The 20,780-nt window shown below is 47.5% G+C and overlaps 1 protein-coding gene across 1 annotated transcript in view; it reads left to right on the top strand.

Annotated features, from left to right (window-relative positions):
- LOC116914412 (rho GTPase-activating protein 7) overlaps nucleotides 1–20,050 on the top strand; it is a 43,207-nt gene extending 23,157 nt beyond the window's left edge. The window contains exons 4-14 of the mRNA XM_032918669.1: nucleotides 1,685–1,748; nucleotides 3,233–4,656; nucleotides 5,290–5,466; nucleotides 8,155–8,314; nucleotides 8,435–8,633; nucleotides 10,693–10,906; nucleotides 12,930–13,044; nucleotides 13,640–13,858; nucleotides 14,934–15,151; nucleotides 16,262–16,435; nucleotides 17,385–20,050. Of these exons, the coding sequence (XP_032774560.1) occupies nucleotides 1,685–1,748; nucleotides 3,233–4,656; nucleotides 5,290–5,466; nucleotides 8,155–8,314; nucleotides 8,435–8,633; nucleotides 10,693–10,906; nucleotides 12,930–13,044; nucleotides 13,640–13,858; nucleotides 14,934–15,151; nucleotides 16,262–16,435; nucleotides 17,385–17,505 (3,085 nt within the window). The 3' untranslated portion in view covers nucleotides 17,506–20,050. The remainder of the gene's footprint in view (nucleotides 1–1,684; nucleotides 1,749–3,232; nucleotides 4,657–5,289; nucleotides 5,467–8,154; nucleotides 8,315–8,434; nucleotides 8,634–10,692; nucleotides 10,907–12,929; nucleotides 13,045–13,639; nucleotides 13,859–14,933; nucleotides 15,152–16,261; nucleotides 16,436–17,384) is intronic.
- The last annotated feature ends 730 nt before the right edge of the window (nucleotides 20,051–20,780 follow it).

The following is a 20,780-nucleotide window of genomic DNA, read 5'->3' on the forward strand; positions in this document are numbered from 1 at the left end:
CACGGCCTTCAGGAACGTAATAACCATTAGTCTGGTGCTGCCAACACAGCAAGATAAAGGTTGACTTTTCTCAAACCAACCTCCTGGATCTTTTGTTGTTTGGCTCAAACCGGAGTGTGTGATGTTACCCCACCTCCCCAAGCCCGTAGGCCTCCATGCCTAGTAAATTTGGTTATAAACACCACTCAACCATTAAAGCCCAAATGGAGTCAAGTGGAGATTTGATTACCGGTTCGATTAATGAAACCCAGACCCAAGACTGACTTAACCGTTGCTCATTCTTAAAGCCTTGAAAAACGTGGGGGAGTGAAACATTTGGGTGTGTCATTTAACTGAGGCCCCTCAGAGAGAGACCCTACATCCCCTCTGAGCTTCCAGGGTCTCTCAATGGTTCTCCCCCTTTTCCCAGGCAAGAAGAGGTTTTCTGAGCATGGGTATTCTCGCTTTATCTCTGTTTATTCTATAAACAGCCTTCCACATAATCTGTGGAATCAAAGGCAGGCTTATCAGGCTTCAGAAAGACTGCCTGCCTCTCCTGGTGCATCCAAGTTGTCAGAGCAGGCAGGACCCGGGAGATAAGGCCACTGAGGGCACGGGATCAGCTAGAAGTAGAGGGAATTAAGTGCTCTTACTCCATGGCACAAAGTAACTTGGGAAAGAAGTACAAGTCTGATGGGGAGGTATATGCAACTTCTGAGGTAACAAGTAGACACATGTAAAATGATCATCTGGAAGGTAATAAGATGAACTGAGGCCTGGGGAGCTCTCACTCACACTTCGTTAACAGTGCTATTGGTTTTGTTTTCTCCTGTGACTTTTAGTGAAGCTGACTGATTGATTGATTGATTTCCGTTGTACTCAGGATTGAACCCTGAACCCTTGTTTGTCCTTAGCAAGTACCCTATCACTGAGCTACTCTGCCATCCCCGTTTCTCTAATGTTAAACTGGTGTCACCGATGATGAGGGCAGCACATTCAAAGCTGCAGTTTGACTCCTGTCTCAGGGGACTGTGTCCTAAGGGACTGCTTGAGCTCAGTGAGATGTTTAAAATAATCATTTGTGCTATTGCTGTCGATGTGGGAAACATTGTCTCCTGATAGGAAACTAGAAGGCACTGAGTACTAAAGAGGGCTGAAACTTTGCCTCCGTATAATAAACTTAGGCCGTAAAAGTCACCTTCCAACTTGGAAATTACTAAGGCCCATTGTCCTTCTTAATTCTTGAGTGTGACGGGCGCACTGAATGAACACTTTGCCATCAACCTTCCCCAGTTCCTACTGCTGTCCCGTTGCCCCTGGAGCGGACCGGCCACCGACACCTTATAGTACGCTGTCTACTGAAGAAAGTTGGGTGTGAAGTGTAAATCAACGGTACAAGAAATAGAAAGGCCCCTTTGAGTTAGTCCCGGTTTTTTTTGAGAATAGAACTCACTAGCTAGACCAGGCATGGCCTCCAACTCACAGAGATCCCCTTGCCTCTGCCTCCTAGGTATTAAGATTAAAGACGGGTACCACCGTGCGGGGACTCCATTCCCCGTCACTTTGTAATGGGAGTGTAGCATGTCTGCCTAAATTAGAAATGAGTTCAGAGAAGCCCATTAGGTGTGTCAGTTGTTCAGAAGACATGTTTGCCAGCCCGGTCGAGATTTCCTCTCTTTGCTCACGTCCCTTCTCTGTTCTGTAGGCGGCTAAACACGCTAAACAAGTGTGCAGTCATGAAGCTGGAGATCAGTCCTCACCGGAAGCGAGTGAGTACCAGAGCCGCACAACTGGAATGGGAGAAGGTGGGGGCGGGGCAGCAAGCGCACAAACCCAGACAGGACCCTGACGCTCAGTAAAAACGTCCAGTTTGTCCATCCGGCGTGTTAAAACCCATATTCGGAGTCAGCGTGGATTATGATATCTATTGCTCTGAACTTAAAGAAATCATGTTACTCTCCCATGGCTACCGTGTGATTAAAAACATGAAGCCTGTTGAATCTCAGAGGAATTTCCCATTGCTCCCCAGAGGAAATAAAGCTAACATTCCTTAGGACCTCTTCCTGTTTCCTGGATGGAGCAGTAACTCCCATCTCAAAGCTGTCAAGATGAAAGCGAAGGCTGGCTTGGGGGACACTGTGGGAGGTGTGGAGCGAGGGCAAGGAGGAAGAAGCCGAAGCCGGGGCAGGAAACCCCACACTCTGTCAGTGGTGGTGGGTCACACGACTCTTGTTTCTGGGTCAGAGCTATGAGCCCTTGGAAAAGGTGAGGCAGTGCTAGGAATTGCTATCGAAAATTAAAGAGGGATAAATTTGCCCAAAGAACGTACTCCTGACAGGAGATTGTACAGTCCAGGACGTTAAACCTTTTCCATGAGCGATCTGGATCCTCGGTGCCCACTGAGCTCAGCAGAGTCTCCATATTAGTGTGGGATACTGTGTGCTTGGTGTCTTAGCAAACTGGGCCTTGCGATAGTTTCCACAGGCAGGGCAAGGATAGCCAGCATGCTGACTTGTGTCTGACTTCCCTTCTGGAAGGGAATAATCTGGTGCTCTACCCACGATGGCTCTATATCTGGTCTCTGGTTCTTTTAGGGAAATACCTTGACTTTCCCTTGGGCACCTAGTGTCTTCAGCTGACAGTCTACTGTTTGAAAATAGCTTTTTATTGTATTTTATTTTTTTAATTGCCCACGAGAATATAAACACACTCTGTCAACAGGCAGAGTTAAACTGGAGGCAATCCAGAGGGAGTCCCACGGCTGTTGACTTCCAGCTCCAGTTCAGAATATTTTGCATGCTTGGAATTTTCGCCAATCTCAGAGGTCCCCTTTGTGAGCGGTTCACGAACGGCCTAAAGAGCCAGGGTTTCAATAAAACAACTTGTTTAGCTGGCAACATTTGGTCAGACTTCTGTTAAAGTCTTTACATCTGGGCTGGTGAAATGACGGTGGGCCTGTTGCCAAGCATGACAACCGAGTGCTGTACCCAGGACCTACATGGTTGAAGGAGAAACTCTGATAGTCCTCTGAACACGGTACAAGCATTCATATACATACATACACATACACATACATGCAAACACATTCTCTAAATAAAATAATAATAAAGCTTTTAGATCCATCTTCGAGACTCACAAGAAGTGAGCATGGGCACCGGAGGTATCCTTTGAGCTGTGTCTTACCTTAACCTGTGTCTTGCCTTCCGTGCCCTTCTTGGCCCAGCCCGTAAATGGCTTCGTTTTGTGTTTGCAGAGTGAGGATTCAGATGAAGAGGAACCTTGTGCCATAAGTGGCAAGTGGACTTTCCAGAGGGACAGTAAGCGGTGGTCCCGGCTTGAAGAGTTCGATGTCTTTTCTCCGAAGCAGGATCCGATCCCTGGGTCCCCAGACAATTCTCGTTTGCAGAGCGCCACCAGCCGCGAAAGCATGCTGACAGACCTCAGCGAGCACCAGGAGGTGTCCTCTCTCCGAAGCCTCAGCAGCACCAGCAGCAGCGCCCCCACCCACGTGCCCCACGGCGGGGAGGCTACGACACCCCGAACCAATTCCGTCATCAGCGTCTGCTCCTCCAGCCACTTCGTAGGCAACGAGGACTCCTTCTCCAGCCTGCCGTCCCCCAAGGAACTGTCCAGCTTCAGTTTTAGCATGAAAGGTCACGAGAAGATCACCAAGTCTAAGACGCGGAGCCTGCTCAAGCGGATGGAGAGCCTGAAGCTCAAGGGCTCCCACCACAGCAAGCACAAGGCACCTTCCAAGCTGGGGTTGATCATCAGCGCTCCCATTCTTCAGGAGGGCATGGACGAGGAGAAGCTGAAGCAGCTGAACTGCGTGGAGATCTCGGCCCTCAATGGCAACCACATCAACGTGCCCATGGTACGAAAAAGGAGTGTGTCTAACTCCACGCAGACCAGCAGTAGCAGCAGTCAGTCAGAGACCAGCAGTGCCGTCAGCACACCCAGCCCGGTCACCAGGACACGGAGCCTCAGCACCTGTAACAAGCGGGTGGGCATGTACCTTGAGGGCTTCGACCCTTTCAGTCAGTCCGCCTTTAATAACGTGACAGAGCAGAACTATAAGAACCGAGAGAGCTACCCGGAGGACACAGTGTTCTACATTCCCGAAGACCACAAGCCTGGCACCTTCCCCAAGGCCCTCTCCAATGGCAGTTTCTGTCCCTCGGGGAACAGTTCTGTGAACTGGAGGACTGGAAGCTTTCACGGCCCTGGCCACCTCAGCCTACGGAGAGAAAACAGCGGCGACAGTCCTAAGGAGCTGAAGAGACGCAACTCCTCCAGCTCGGTGAGCAGCCGTATGAGCATCTATGACAACGTGCCGGGCTCTATCCTTTACTCCAGCTCGGGCGAACTGGCCGACCTGGAGAACGAGGACATCTTCCCTGAGCTCGATGACATTCTCTACCACGTGAAGGGCATGCAGCGGATAGTCAACCAGTGGTCTGAAAAGTTCTCGGACGAGGGCGACTCGGACTCAGCCCTGGACTCTGTGTCTCCTTGCCCGTCGTCCCCGAAACAGATACACCTGGACGTGGACCACGACCGAAGGACACCCAGTGACCTGGACAGTACAGGCAACTCCCTCAACGAGCCGGAGGAGCCCACGGATATCCCCGAAAGAAGAGACTCAGGGGTGGGGGCTTCCCTGACCAGGTGTAATAGGTAAGGACCTTACTTCCGGCTCCAGACTGAGGTGGGGATCAAGAAGGGTCTGCTCGGCGCGATCCAGTCTGACATTCGCAGTCCTGTAAATTCCTAGCGCCCGACCAGGAGGAGACCCTAGCAGTCCCAAAGAAGGGAGGGTATTGTAAACCTTTGGTCATGAAGGATGCAGACAGTGGACCCTGGAAGGTGGTGGTGTTTGCACAATATAATCAGACTTTACGCCACCCTGGGGTGCACTTAGAAGTGGTTAAAATGGTCTAAGTGCCTGTACACTTGGTTTTCCTGCAGTTCCAAATCTTCAGACTCTGCCAGGCACAGACGAGAAATGCTCAGGGGAAAAACTGTCTTCTTGTCACTTAGCAGGTTATTATAAGCAATCGGGCTTATAAACTTGCACTGAATAGGAGGGCACTCCCGATATGCATAGACATGGTCGATCTTCTGTAAGAGGCCTGAGTGTCCCAAGTCCACATATCTGCAGTGCTCTGGAACCAACCTTCGGGGTTACGTAGGAAGGGCTATTTTACAATGGAGGGGAATCGGGAAAGGAGCGTCCGTGCTGGGGGTCCCTGTGAGCAGCTTCTGACCTGTCCCGTCTCCTCTCACTCCTCCCGCCCCTTTCTCTTGCAGGCACCGACTGAGATGGCATAGCTTTCAGAGCTCTCACCGGCCGAGCCTGAACTCTGTGTCTCTGCAGATTAACTGTCAGTCTGTGGCCCAGATGAACCTACTGCAGAAATACTCGCTCCTGAAATTGACGGCCCTGCTGGAAAAGTACACGCCTTCCAACAAGCATGGCTTCAGCTGGTAAGAGAGCTAAGCGCGCGGCGAGCAGTCACTCCGGGTGATGTTATCACACTCCCTGAGGCTGTCCCCAGCACCAAGCGTATGACTGCTCTGTCTTCTGTCAAAATGGCCAATCTGTCATCCTTAGGCAGTCAGTCTCCACGGCTAAAGCTCCCGGAGCCTCGGGGAGTTAGCTGCAGGACTGGTCGGTTGGGTTTTCGGCCCTTTCCATGAGAGATTGCATTCCTCTGACGTCATACTGCACAGCCATCTTGCCAGCTGTAGGAATAACCCCCACTAGCTAAATACACTGACACTCTCACGTCAGGATCACGGGAGGAAGGAAGGAGAAATGGTGAGATAGGACGAAGCTACTTGACCATATCCGTGCATGGTTTTAGAAGCTTTTTCTAAAAAACAGTGTTTGGAATTGAACTCAGGCCCTGGTCTACGCTGAGTCCACACACCATCATGTTGTTGGTCAGTTTTGAGTGTGAAGGTTTTGAACATGACAAGAAAATCTACCTGTGCTAAAAAGTTTTTATTTTGGGTTTGGGATTTTTGTTTTGTTGTTTATTTGGGTGGGGAACTTTCTGGCAAAAATGCTCAGGGAGTAATAAATGGTTAGCTATAATATCTTACGTATATATTTATTGCTTCTGTTTGTTTGAGTTTTGGGGTTGGTTTTTGTTTGTTTGTTTGTTTGTTTGTTTGTTTTGGTGTTTGGAGACCGGTTCTATCTGTTATGTACAAATATATTTTTAAAATTGAAACGTGTTAGATGTCTAACATCATAATCTTGAAGAGTCAGCCTTGGGTGTACAGTCTTAAGATGTGGACAGTCGGGCTGGATGGGTGGTGGGTGGGACATAATCTCTGCCCACACTCATAGTTCAAAGACAAGAACTGTGTCTGGGTCCAGGTCTCTGTGTTTCGTAGTGTCCCAGTCGTCCCTGAATCTTTTCACTCAGCGTCAGGGAGCTTGTAGTCCAATCTTTAGGAAAACAGAGATGCAGCCCATGTCACTGGGACACTCTGCGACCAGCCCAAATGATGGCTTGACGTGGTCTGAGGCAGGGTCCACGGCTCTGTGACGCTCTGACTCCTCCCTCCTAGGAATGTACACGGGCATCAAAGCACTTCCTAGCGAAGGCAGTAACAGGAGCCTCGCTAAATACAGAAGCCTTTGTCCTGAATGACAGAAATCCATATCGACCAGTCTATCCCAGAGTGCTTCAGATTCTCAGTGGGGACTGTAATGTGTTCTTCCACATTCCACAGCCAGGCCCGCCACGCACAACAAAGCCAGCATTGTGCACGCTTCTGCCGCAGCACCCACTGTCTGCCTGACTGTGTGGAAGTACAAATCAGGCTCTGCCCTCTGGCTTTTCCTTTTCTAGAGCCATCCAGAGTGGCCTGTCACGGCCGCCGTGTGGGCAAGCACCCAGAAGTCGGTTTTCTGTGGTGTCCCTCGGTGCTTAGAGTAATATTTTCCTCAGTGCTATTTAAAACTGCATATTTTACATTCTCCTTTCAGGGTTGTCTACCCCTTTTCTCACCAAACCCTCAAAAAAAAAAAAAAAAAATCTCCAAGTCCACCCTCCTACTTCAGTTCTGGTCAGTTTTTCCAGTGAGTCAAAACCAAAATGTAAAGGCCTGGCATTGTAGAGCTCGGTCAGCAAGGAGCACTTCAGCCCAAAGTCCCTTTCCTGTTTGGCTCTGCCCTTTCTGGTCTCACTCAAGGCGTCAGTCATAGAGCGCAGATACCTGCCTTAAATGCCTGACATGTGTTTCCTGGTGTCGTGTTTATAGCTGGGGGTGGGCCTGCTTTCAGGCCGCCTGGCCACCTCCCGGAGCCTCACAAAACTCCCATTGTATCTTTTCCCTTTCCCATAGAAGCCTGAAGATGCTGTATTCTTTGGGGTCATCGGCAGGGGAATTTATTTTGACTTCGGGTCGTGCCCCATTTGAGCTCTGGTCTAGGTTCTCAGTATGACAAGACAGTCCGCTTTGTGTCTGCTGATTTTTATGCAGTATTACCCAGATCTCTTTTATACGAAGCAATTCAGATCTCTTCAAGAACCCAGAAGGGATTCATACTCTTTTAGGAAATATGGGAAGTCGTTCCTCAAGCTCACATCAGAAGTCCCTAATAGGGTATTACGTATTTTTGCCTCTTCCTTCCTGTACCATTCTCATGTAAGGAAGTCCATTAGCTTCCCCGAGGACCACAGATAGCCGTTCTCAAGATTAGCAGGAGTTAACAGATTCCCCAGATGAGGATATTTGACCACCGGGCTACATAAGAAAGAGTCTAAAAAAAAAAACAAAGGAACCGGGACATGTTAGGGGTGTGACTCAGTAGCAGGGCATTGCCTAGAGAGATTCCAGAGTCTCTGGGTTCGACAGCCAAGAGCACTTTGCCCACCCCACCCCCCACCAAAAAAAAAAAAAAAATTCCTGTGACATTGTCTAATAATTGGGTGATAGGGCATTCTATACTCATGATGTATTATAGAAGTTACTGACCTAGTAAGGCCTAATGTGGCTACTACAGCTATGAAAGTGAACTGGTCACTTTATTTCCATTTAAATGGTCCCTGTATTGAAAGAGATCAAATTCATGGGAGAGGGGGTTGAAAAAAGGGGGTGAGCCAATTCAGGGAAGTAAATGCTTATCTCCCCCCCGCCCCCATCTTCTTTAAACAGGGCCGTGCCCAAGTTTATGAAAAGGATCAAGGTTCCAGACTACAAGGACCGGAGTGTGTTTGGGGTCCCCCTGACCGTGAACGTGCAGCGCTCAGGACAGCCCCTGCCTCAGAGCATCCAGCAGGCCATGCGCTACCTCCGTAACCATTGTCTGGACCAGGTGAGCACCGCTTCCGGTGGATTCCACGCGTGGGAGCCGAGCTTCACACTGCATGCTTTCTTTCACCTCGTGGAGAAGGCTCTGCTTCCACGCTCATCCCTAATGTTTTTCCTCCAAAAGGTTGGGCTCTTCAGGAAGTCAGGTGTCAAATCCCGGATCCAGGCTCTACGCCAGATGAACGAAAGCGCGGAAGATTATGTCAACTATGAAGGCCAATCCGCTTACGATGTGGCAGACATGTTAAAGCAGTATTTCCGAGATCTCCCCGAGCCCCTCATGACGAACAAACTCTCCGAAACGTTCCTGCAGATCTACCAGTGTAAGCATCCCTGGGTTTCTTTTTTTTTTTTTTTTTTTTAAAGATTTATTTCTTATCTATAAGTACACTGTAGCTGTCTTCAGACACACCAGAAGAGGGCATCAGATCTCATTACAGATGGCTGTGAGCCACCATGTGGTTGCTGGGATTTGAACTCAGAACCTCTGGAAGAGCAGTCAGTGCTCTTAACCACTAAGCCATCTCTCCAGCCCATCCCTGGGTTTCTTAACGACGGTCGGTGTCAGGGTCCATGGGACCAACTGAAACACGTAGCTTCTTTTCGTGTCAGCCTTTTGCGGGGAAAACCTTCTCAAAACCTGAGTTTGAAGTTGGTGTGTGTGATAGGCTGATGTATCCTTACCGGATAATTTGAAACGTGATTTTTGTGACCTGGGAGTGTGTTGGCAGAGTAATTGTACAGCACACTTCAAGTACCGAGTTTTCCGTCCAGCGCCACATAAACCATGTGTGATGGTACACATTTGTAACCCAGCGCTTTGGAGTTCTTAGAGTTGGGAGGATCAGAGGGTCAAGACCATCCTTGCCTTAAAAAAGAAAGAGAAAATAAATGTTCCGGATGAGTCGGGAAGTGTAAAAGGAGTCCGTTGTACATTTTCATAGTCAAGTCCACTGTCATCTTTCGTTTGCCCTGAGCAGTAGGTGCCAAAAAGTAGGGTACCAAAATGGCATGCTGACCTTCCGTCGTCCCTTCTCCCTCTCTGCCTCCTGCCTCTTCCTCTTCCTTTTACCCTCTCCCTCTTCTCCACTTTCTTCACCCCGACCTCTCTCTCCCTCCCCTCCACCCACCTCTCATTTCCTTCCCTGTTCCGTCTCTAGACTTATTTACTTTATACCTCTCTTCCGGGGCTGTTGAATTTAAATTTCCTCTGGTGCCTGTGTATTTTATCTCACTGGAAAATGAATGAATAATCCTCCTTTCCCTTTTTTGGTTAATCATCACAGTTCCTTCCATAAATGCCCAGGGAGACGATACACATGCCCTCCTCACGTTTAGGCCCGGCTTAAGGCAACCAGTTGAGGAAGTGGATGATCACGATGGGGACTGTGGCTTTCACAGCCTTGTATTTTTTCCGGACTCGGGTGACGTCAGAGCAGCGTGATTTAAAAGCAGCCCGTCTTCGTACTGAAATAATCTTTAGAACTGACGTGCTGGACTTTATTTTATGAGAAACGGAGCTGGCCTGGGCTGCTTCATGATTTCTTTCAACCTTTCATATTTTGTGAAAACGCAGGTCACATTTTCCCCCGCCGAGGTATTTGTTATGCGTTGTAACCATGGAGCCAGTTAATCAGTTTGTCTTAGGGCCCTGCATTTAAGTGACTCTCTTTTTCCACCACATGCTTTTAAAAAAAGAAAAGTTTCCCTGGTGAATGAGACTGGAATTCTAGGCACAGACTTACTACAGTATAAATTGTTCTACGGACTTAATGTGCACTTTGGTACATTTGCTTCTTGGTATAATTTCTATAAAAAACTTTAAAAGTCATTACTTAAGATCTGCCTTTGAAATTGGCTTCGTATTTTCACATCCTCTCCCCATTTAAAGGATGGGCAAATGGGTCAGACTTGGTCCCCAAAGATACTGAACCCTTTCTACTCAGTTGAGCAGCCTCCGTTTTTTAACGTCTTGCACGTGTCTCACATAAAACTTATTATTGAAACTATGCAAAACCTTTAATGTAGAATGATTTCAGTAATTAAGGTGGCAAATTAGAGATCTTTTTTTTTTTTTTTAAATGATGAGAAAAAACAGTTCTGTACGCTAAAGGCACATGTCATCTGGAGCCCAAGTCTGAGGTCGATTTAAGAGCATGTTAGTATTGTGGGTGTTTAAAATGTTTCGACTCCCCCACAAGGCAGGAAATACTTGAGGGTAGTGACGCCGGTGGCAGCCCATAATTTCTTCCTTATTAATCTTTAGTATGCTTTCTACAAGTGCCTGTTCAGTGTTTGATGCCGATGTTGGCTTTGGGGTGTGGACTTGCCGTGTGCGTGGAAAATTACTGAGTTGGTGGTGGGAATACTTGTGTCCTGCAGATGTGCCCAAGGACCAGCGCCTCCAAGCCATCAAGGCAGCCATTATGCTCCTGCCTGACGAGAACCGGGAGGTTCTCCAGACGCTTCTCTATTTCTTGAGCGATGTCACGGCGGCTGTGAAAGAAAACCAGATGACTCCCACCAACCTGGCTGTGTGCTTAGCTCCGTCTCTCTTCCACCTCAACACCCTGAAGCGAGAGAATTCTTCTCCAAGGTACAGATCAGATGCAAGGGGGCATGTACCTGGGAGGCATCACTCTCTTCCTTCTAGGGCTCTGGCCCTGAATTCTCATTGGATTCTTACCTGAGCCAAGCAAAGGTGGTTAATCCTGGAATTAAGTCCCTGTATGACACTGTATAAGATGAGTTGACCCAAACAACTTAAGGGAGGGAGTGTCTTAGTCAGGGTTTTACTGCTGTGAACAGACACCGTGACCAAGGCAAGTCTTATAAAGGACAACATTTAATTGGGGCTGGCTTACAGGTTCAGAGGTTCAGTCCGTTATCATCAAGGCAGGAGCATGGCAGCATCCAGGCAGGCATGGTGCAGGAGGAGCTGAGAGTTCTACATCTTCATCTGAAGGCTGCTAGCAGAATACTGGCTTCCAGCAGCTAGGACTAGGGTACACAATTACCCCAACAAGTCCACACCTCCTAACACTGCCATTCCCTGGCCCAAGCATATACAAGCCATCACAGGGAGTAAACGTTGACTTTGCTTAAAGTTTCAGAGGAATCAAACCATGATTGGTTGGCCCCATGTCTCTGGTAAGACATCACGGGGCAACAGAAGAGGACCTTTGTTTTATGGTGGCCCCAGGGGAGGGGGCAGAGGGGACACACACACAGGACAGAAACAAGATACCCAAGGACCCACTCCTGGTGACCTGAGTCCCACCTCCTAACTTTTCCAAAACCTGCCACAACAGTACCACCAGCTCATCATCATTGTCCTAAGTGTGAGCTTCTTGGGGATCTATCCTACCCAGGCCCCTGTCACTGTCAGCTCACAGAGCAGCGCCCCCCCCCCCCCCCCCCCCCCCCCCCCCCCCCCTCTCCCCTCCTAGCCCTCCTGAAAGCAATCTTGTAAGCACAGTGGTTCTGAAAGGGAGCACTGTGAGTTTAGGCTTTGGCAGAGCCAGCGTTGAAGGCTAATCAAAGAGCATCAATCCTATTCCCCCAGCAAACAGCCCAGCAGACCTACTGTCCTAAAACTCCTGCGTGGGTGGCTAGTCCCCAGACCTTTAACCTCCAAGGGCCCAGGAAAGACTGTCTCTGGTCTATGCTTGAAGTTAAAAGCAGAGCCACAAAGGACAGAGCTTACTGAACCTGAGTTGCTCCGACTTAACATGCGGCTTAAGCCAATTAGCCAGAGCCAAACATCTCTGCCTAAAACACATGTGTAGAAGACAGGAGGAGCAGTGCGGCAATTGGAAGAAGCCAAGCGAGTGCACATGGAGGCTGATACTCGCCAGGACTTACTCTATACCCGGCATAGGGCTGCCTCCTTCCTTCAGTCCTTTCCTGCGGTAAAGATCACAGGAGATGGACAAACTCTTAAGTGTCTTTTTTTTTTCCAAAACTAAAGTTTAGGGAAAGTCTGGCTCTGAAAGGAAGAGATAGCAAATCTGATTTGCGTTTCTTCTGTGAATAGCTCGTGATAAGATCTCCTCCCCTCCTCCACGCCACCGGAGGAAAGGGCGACAGAATGAACCCAGCACATCCTGCCTCTCTTCTGAAAAGTTACTCTCAGCTTGATACATTGAAGCCATTGCACCTGGAAACCACACACGACTGGGAGAGCCTTTTAACTAGTGTTAAAAGTTGTTGGGCCAGCAAACCTGACTTTAATGGGATAAAAAAAAGCTACAGGTGATGAAGAGGGGCCAGATAAGAATAAGACCAAGCTTCCAGGGAACAATAGGCTTATCCCTCACCTAAGGTAGGGGATCCTGTTTACTTAGTCAGTAACAATGGCTGTACCTTCTATCCCTAGTCCAAACAGCTCCCACATCAGTTCCTTTCCAGACTGCCTCAGCCCCCAACGCATAAACACTCTTGGAAGCCATTTAATAAGATGCCTTTAAATAGTCTCCATATTTAACAGGAATGTGTCTGTCTGTTTAGCGTTTTGTGTTGCGTTTTTAATGGAACAGTTGAGAAACTGCTGAACCAAATAAAAGGCTCTTTGAACCACTTCACCTGCTTACCAAAAACCCTTTCTTTCTCTCACCCAGGGTAATGCAAAGAAAACAGAGTTTGGGCAAACCAGACCAGAAAGATCTGAATGAAAACCTAGCCGCCACTCAAGGGTTGGCCCACATGATTGCCGAGTGCAAGAAGCTCTTTCAGGTACACAGCCCGGAGGCTTGGCCGCTGGGCTAAGGAGAATGTGGGCGGGCACAAAGTCAGCTGCTGGGTACTTGCTCCCACACACAAAACATCTTCCCCATGATTGGCTAAAAAATGACATACACACACATAGACTCCTCTCTGTCTCTGTCTCTCAGATAATGCACACACACAAACACACACAGGTATTTTTATATGTATTTAAATATGTGTGTGTCTATACACCCTTTGCAGTTAATTTTTGACGAAACTGTCTACCTTTTACTTAAAAAGCAAAAACAGAATTTGAAGCCAGCCTGTCTATAGAGCTAGTTCCAGAACAGCCAGGACCACATAAGAGAAACCCTGGGTTTTGGTTTGGTTTGGTTTGGTTGTTTGTTTTTAAAAAAGACAAACAACAAAAAAACAACCTGGAATTAAAATTGTGTCTGAGAGACCCGCTTTGCTCCATGGAAGCCCTGTTGTGGTTACTTAAATCCTTCACTGTCTTGAGGGAGCAGACGGCCAGCTTGAGTCGGGCGGTTGATTCTGCGCTTCACCTTCTGTTGAAGCGCTGGCGGCCCCATCACCTTGTTGCCTTGCGTGTTCCTCCCAGGTTCCTGAGGAAATGAGCCGGTGCCGTAACTCATACACTGAACAGGAACTGAAGCCCCTGACACTGGAGGCCTTGGGACACCTGAGTAATGATCAGCCCGCTGACTACAGACACTTCCTCCAGGACTGTGTGGATGGCCTGTTCAAGGAGGTCAAAGAGAAGTTCAAAGGCTGGGTCAGCTACCCTACCTCTGAACAGGCCGAGCTGTCCTATAAGAAGGTCAGTCTTCTCCCTGGTCCATTCCTCTGGTCATGACAGAGTCATGAGACCTGAGATTCTGTCCAGTTGTATTGTCTGTGGGGATCTCTGCCGGTCATTGATAACTGTCCCCGTGTTGGGCAGCCAGGTGATTGAGAGTCCCCAGGGAAATAGACATCGTCCACAGAGGGACAAACACTAACACTTGCGAAATCTCAGTCTGCTCATGAAGAAGCTCTTTCCCTCCTCAGACTCATCTTAGAACAGCGCTTCTCCACCTGTGGGACGTGACCTCTTTGGGGGTCGCATATCAGATATTTACATTATGGTTCGTAACAGTAGCAGAATGACCTATGCTAGCAAAATTACTTATGGAGTAGCAAGGGAAATAATTTTATGGTTGGGGGGGGGGGTCACCACAACAGGAGGAACTAACTATTAAAGAGTCACAGCATTCGAAAAGTTGAGAACTACCGCCCTGACCTTACCTGGGAGATTCACTAGTGTTACTGGGTTCTAAAGGGCACCTTAGTACATGCCCTTTTTTTGACACTCCCATCTATTCTGATCTCCACTGTGTGGAGATTCCTTTGTAGCTCAGCGTAAAGTCCCATGAGCCACCTTGAAAACAGGGGTCAAATGACCATACAGACTTAGGGGTGAAATAAATGAACTTAGCAGTGTTAGGGATGAAATAAATGAATTTATCACAGTTATCATCCTCATACAAGCCCCAGGAAACAAAAGTCTGATTTTTAACCAGAGCTGACGCCATTTTATTTGCGCTTGTGGACTGCTCTTAAATGTCTTCAGAACTAGTAGCATAGATTTACTCATCGGGCTGTGAACAGAGGGGCCTGTTCCCCACTCGAAATTTGCTTTCAGACCCAAAGTATATATAGGTTTATCGTTAAAACAAACAAACAAGCTACATCTTGCCTGGAATCGGAGGGCGATGCTACCAACTTGGGAGGCAGAGGTAGATGGATCTCTAGAATTCAAGGACACCCCGGTCTACAGAGTGAGTTCCAGAATGGCCCCGGCTACACAGAAATCCTGTCTCAAAAAACAAACAAAACTGGCGTCTTCTTTTCAGGTAAGCGAAGGACCCCCACTAAGGCTTTGGAGGGCAACCATTGAAGTCCCTGCAGCCCCCGAGGAGATCTTAAAGCGCCTTCTGAAGGAGCAGCACCTCTGGGATGTCGACCTGCTGGACTCAAAGGTGATCGAAATCCTGGACAGCCAGACTGAAATCTACCAGTACGTCCAAAACAGCATGGCGCCCCACCCTGCGAGGGACTACGTCGTACTGAGGTGAGTCCCGAATTGATTTGACTGTGACAAGGACAGCTACACATCAGGACCATGCATCACTCAAACGTACACTGTGATTACAATATTTAGAGCTAGAGGTAGATGTCAGGAACAGGGAGGAGCGGTGTCAAAGCCAGCAGGGTGCTGCCCTGAACAACGCCTTACCTCTTGGCACTGAGCTCAAAAGGCAGAGCCTTTTCAAGAGAGCGTGCACCGCGGTGCTAGATGTCTGCCGCGTTGACTGTGGATATTCTGGTTAGAAGTAGCTAACGAGTGGATAGGGAAATAGCACTGAGCTCCAAGTGATAGGTGATTGAGGCCGAGTTATGTGTAACTCCCAAGTCTGAATTCAAGAGCCTGAAGGGTATTGAAGGAGCGGATCCAAAAAGCTTTGAGGAAACGTGGAGTTAATCTTGCAGAACTGTTCATTGCATGTTGGATGCCCATGTACTGAGACACTCGTGAAATGTGAAAGTGTTTTGTTTTGTTTTGTTTTTTAAATAAAACTACTTCAGACTGGCTCTTTTCCAAAAAGAGACTGAGTGACTGAGCATTTCCACCCTGTCTTAGTCAGGGTTTCTATTCTTGCACAAACATCATGACCAAGAAGCAAGTTGGGGAGGAAAGGGTTTATCCAGCTTACACTTCCACATTGCTGTTCATCACCAAAGGAAGTCAGGTCTGGAACTCAAGCAGGTCAGGAAGCAGGAGCTGATGCAGAGGCCATGGAGGGATGTTACTTCCTGGCTTGCTTCCCCTGGCTTGCTCAGCTTGCTTTCTTACAGAACCCAAGACCACCAGCCCAGGGACGGCACCACCCACAATGAGCTGGGCCCTCCCTGCTTGATCACTGATTGAGAAATGCCTTACAGCTGGGTGTCATGGAGGCATTTCCTCAGGGGAGGCTCCTCTCTCTCTCTGATAACCCCAGCTTGTGTCAGGTTGACACACAAAACCAGCCAGCACACACCCCAAGCAGAAGCCACTCTGTGCACATTGTCCACCCAGCGCCCGTGCACAGGGATCGATTGGGAAGATCTCAGGATGGAGGTACCATTCTCAACCTGGCTTCTGAGAAATTCCATTTCCCCTTTGGTTTTGTCTCCACAGGACCTGGAGGACTAACTTACCCAGGGGAGCCTGTGCTCTCTTATTCACCTCTGTGGATCACGACCGGGCACCCGTGGCGGGGGTGAGGGTTAATGTGCTCCTATCCAGATATTTGATTGAACCCTGCGGGTCAGGAAAATCCAAGCTCACCTACATGTGCAGAGCTGATTTAAGGTACATTCTGATTCTGACCTTTTGATGTGGGGATGGTGACGCAGAAGATGCAGATTTTCCATATGATTACAAGAATGGCCAAAGGAATCTGTCACTGTTTTGGACACCTATGAAGAGTGGGGCACATAAAGCAGAACCATGATGTTTTCTGTCCTTTGGGGTACTGCTGCCAAACCTTAGGAAATGTGCTGTTGAAGTGCTGTGAATTTGGTAATTTTATCACATATTTAAAGCCACAGGAAGTGGTATATTTTATATTGAACCAACAAGTAGGTATTGCCAGCTTTATACCGGAAGGTGTTTGAGCGGTGTGCATGTTTTGTATTGTGCGGTAAATGAACACGATTCTTCAGATATAGAAATGCCCAACATTGACTAGTGAATGTTCACTTCATAAAAAAAAAAAAAAAAAAAATGCTCCCTTTGTAAATGTCAGTTACCCATGCAGTCCATTTCTGAGATACATGCTGAAACTGTCTCTAAGTCAGTTGAGTATCCAGTATCCAGGGTCATTGCGTATGCAGCTTTAAATGGTGTTCCCTGGAAATGTTCTGGTCCTAAATGTGTAATGACTCGGCCGGGGATTGTCTGCCAACAAAAAGTTGCCCTTACCTTCACATATTGTTCACGGAGGATTGAAAGTAAGCATCCTGGTACTTGAGAGGCTAAAACAGGCCAATCACAGTGAGTTCAAGGCCAGCCTGGACTACATAGCCAGTTCTAGGGCATCCAGGGCTACTTAGAGACACTGTCAAAGGGAGAAGGAAATAGAAGTAGGAACTTTTGGTACAGCACAATGGTGAAGACTTGTTCCTCTCCATCCTGAGGTCCCGAGCACAATCCTCATAGTGAAAATTTGTTTTTAAAAAAAGTACTCAAGACCGCCTTGATCCTACCTTGGTTTTTGTCTAATTTAAATAACTCACCAGCTTTTCTTTGTGTGTGACAGGGGCCACATGCCGGAGTGGTACACAAAATCTTTCGGACATTTGTGTGCAGCTGAAGTGGTAAAGATCCGAGACTCCTTCAGTAATCAGAGCACTGAAACCAAGGATACCAGATCTAGGTGATGACCGAAGGGAGGCAGCCGTGTCTGCAACCTGGGTGATGTTGCTAGAACCTTGCAAGTCCTTGGAGGAAGAGTTCATCTGGGTCTGATTGACTACAGAGATTCGACACGTTCTTAAAGCTGCTTCCTGTTTGTCTTAGGTCTCTGTTGTAGACCTTGACTGGAATATGTAAGACTCGGCGGGGCGGGGTACCTGTATTATTCAGATTGCTTCTGAGAAGCAAGAACTCTTTCAGCACCTAATGGAAGATACGGAAGAGGCGTCGTCGACCTTTTGCGACGTCAGCGTCTGCGTACCTTATTCCTTATTGTTTTCGGCGTACTGAGGGACTGATGTATCCACTGGAACAGCTGGTACTCGTGGACAGGTTTTCTCACTGAGACGAGCAGAGAATGGTTTGCACAGAGGAGTGTGAATGTGTGTGTTGCTGGCTGAGTGGCATAGATGAAGGGATTGGAGGCAGCGTCTGGCACACTGAGATGCTCCACAAAGGATGCTGTTAGACCTGGTTTAGCTCAACCTGGAATAGCTGACTACCCAGGGATCCACCCAGAAGGGGAATCCAGATCCCTTCCTCCTCCCCCCCCCCCACCCCACCCCTGGTTATTAAGCTTTTTTTTTTTTTTTTTTTTTTTTTCTTTTTTTGCTTTGCTGTCCCATAAACTGTAGCTTCCCCACGACTAGGAATTTAACCATAGACTAGTTCAGGAATAAGCATCAGCTTCACCTCTTTGACTGGCTCCAAAGAAAGGCTTTTCTTTACGTGAGATAGAAAAGCTGAACACGGACACAGCCAAAAGCAAAGTAAGAGCGCTTTCTCATTTCCAATACTGGGTGTTGAACCCAGAGCCTTTTATATACCAAGCAAGCGCTCTACAGTGAAGTCATCCCCACCTCTGTTTTCACTCCTTATTCTGAGGCAGGGTCTCACCGTGTTGCCCAGGCTGGTCTTGAACAACTGACTCGCTGTATAGCTCAAGTTATCTACGTCTAATAGTTGGGATAAGGGACTCAGCAAAACTTTTTACCTGTTATAATTCGGAGTATCGTGTTGCTTGTGACATTAACTCAAAGATACCCAGGGGAACCCAGAACTATGTCCCCAGTAGGTTTAACCCAACCAAGCACAAGAGGCTTCTGATTGTGGGTGGTGGTGTCAGTGTTCCTGACAGCTATATGTGTATTTTATCATGCACAGATAGGTTTTCTGAGTATTATTTTTCCTGTATTTTTTTTTTCTTTCTCTCTTTCCTTATGCCCTTGAACTGTATTTTAGTAATAATGGGGGATGGTAATCTCAGTGAAAAGCGAGCAGTGCAGGTTTTCGGAAGCGTGGTCTTTATACAGGTTTTACTGTAATGGTGAGGACTGACTCAAGACAGTATTAGTAAATTTATTTTGTATGGATCGAAACAGTGAGTACCGTATGAATGAGAGCTGCAGAAGGACTTTTATTTTGTTATAACTCAGTTACCTTGTCAGTATTATTTCAAAGGTTCTTTGAAGAATGGGGGGGAGGGGTCAGAGTAGAGTTTTAAAAGTCTGAGTATTTCAAATTATCAGTGTTGCTTTGTGAAGATGTGCGTGTGTGTGTGTGTGTGTGTGTGTGTGTGTGTGTGTGTGTGTGTGTGTTCAACCTTGATGGCTTCCAGATCTGTAAGATTGTATGTTGTATATACCATTCTATTGAGAAACATGTACACATGTCTGTCTACTGTGCTTTCAGACATAGATAAAGCATGATAAAGATTATTATTTAAGATATACTTGTATTTATACCTCAGATATTCTTTTGGGTTTTGTACCTCAAGGTTCCCCTCCCCACATTGTAAATACACTTTACGTGAATACAGTTATAGTGAGAGAGAAAAAAAAAAGACTAAATAAAGGAAGAGGTTTATAATTTGCCCCATATCTATCTGTACAGAGTATATTCCGTGAGTGCACTATTAAATGTTTAAGGGGAAGAGTCTGGCCTGCTCTCTGCCTTGCACCTTCTCCGCCCTTAGAAGCAGGGATTCGCAAAGCACAGGGCCCCAGTGCCAACCCAAGTCCGAAGCTACATTAGCGAAGAGAGAAGTCAGACGACGACGGAATCATTCCAAGGCCAAGCTGCAACTGAGCCATTCGCCCACAAACAGGAAAGCCCGGTGAAGGTTCAGGAAGCCTGGAGAGTCTCTCCAGACCAAGGTCAGAAACGATGCTGAGAAATTACGAGAACCAAGCAACGGCGAACGGAACGACGCTTGTGAGCAACGTCAAGGTCACTGATTGATCCACAAGAGGTTGCTCTCCCGTGATTAACTTCCCTGCTGAAGGGAATTACTTACGTCTGGCCAGAGAAGAATTCTTCAGAGCATGGGACTTTCCAAGAACTGGGGTTAACATCTTGTAACATGGCCACGGTTTGTCCACATGACTCGTGGTCTGGATGGTGAGTTCTTCAAGGGCAGGCTCGTCTCCTGCACATCTTTATACTCCTCTACAGCAGCTTTCAGTGTTTTGTACTTGTAGACACCTAATAAATTTATCGTTTGCTAAAGAACACCGACTGAATGTGCTTCCGTTATTTTTAAGAGAAGAAAATGCTTATCATGAACCTTAAACCCTCACTTCAGTTCATTGTTTTCATCCTGCTTTGGCTTTGGTTTTAGTCTCGATTTGTTTGAGGGAGGATCTTTCTACATTAGCTCAGGCTAGCCTAAAACTCACTACATAGCTCGGGCTGACCTTGAACTCGTGACACTTCCTCGTCAGTCTCTTAACTGCTAAAATTGCAAGCTTGTGCCACTATGCCCCGGTGCTGCCCACTTGGAAATTGCAGTGACTAGAAATTGTTAAGTGTAGGGGATGTTAAACTTTAAACTGAAAAAGATGGCGACTTCTCTGTATGTTGGTTCTAAATTGAAGAGTTCTTTATCAAGCCTAGTGCGATGGCACACGCCTTTAACACCAGCACTAGGGAGGCAGAAGCAGGAAGATCTGTGAATTTGAGGCCAGCCCAGTCTACTTAGTAAGTTATATGACTGCCGAGGTTAAATAGTAGACCCTCTTTTCTTTGTTCTGGGCATTGAAGTCAGGGCCTCACACATACAGGATAGGCATTCTACCACTAAAATACATCCTCGGATCCTTTGATGGACTTTTTACCAGCTTCCTGTCCCACAGAACTTGTGATGTCCATTTACAAGAGGTTTTATTTTGTTATTATTTACCGGAGTCATAGAGAGCAGGAAACCTCGTAATTGTCTCAGGCCTTTTGTTTTTCCTTTGCA

The sequence above is a fragment of the Rattus rattus genome, chromosome 13 (genome assembly GCF_011064425.1).
Source record: "Rattus rattus isolate New Zealand chromosome 13, Rrattus_CSIRO_v1, whole genome shotgun sequence".
NCBI classification, from domain to species: Eukaryota; Metazoa; Chordata; class Mammalia; order Rodentia; family Muridae; genus Rattus; species Rattus rattus.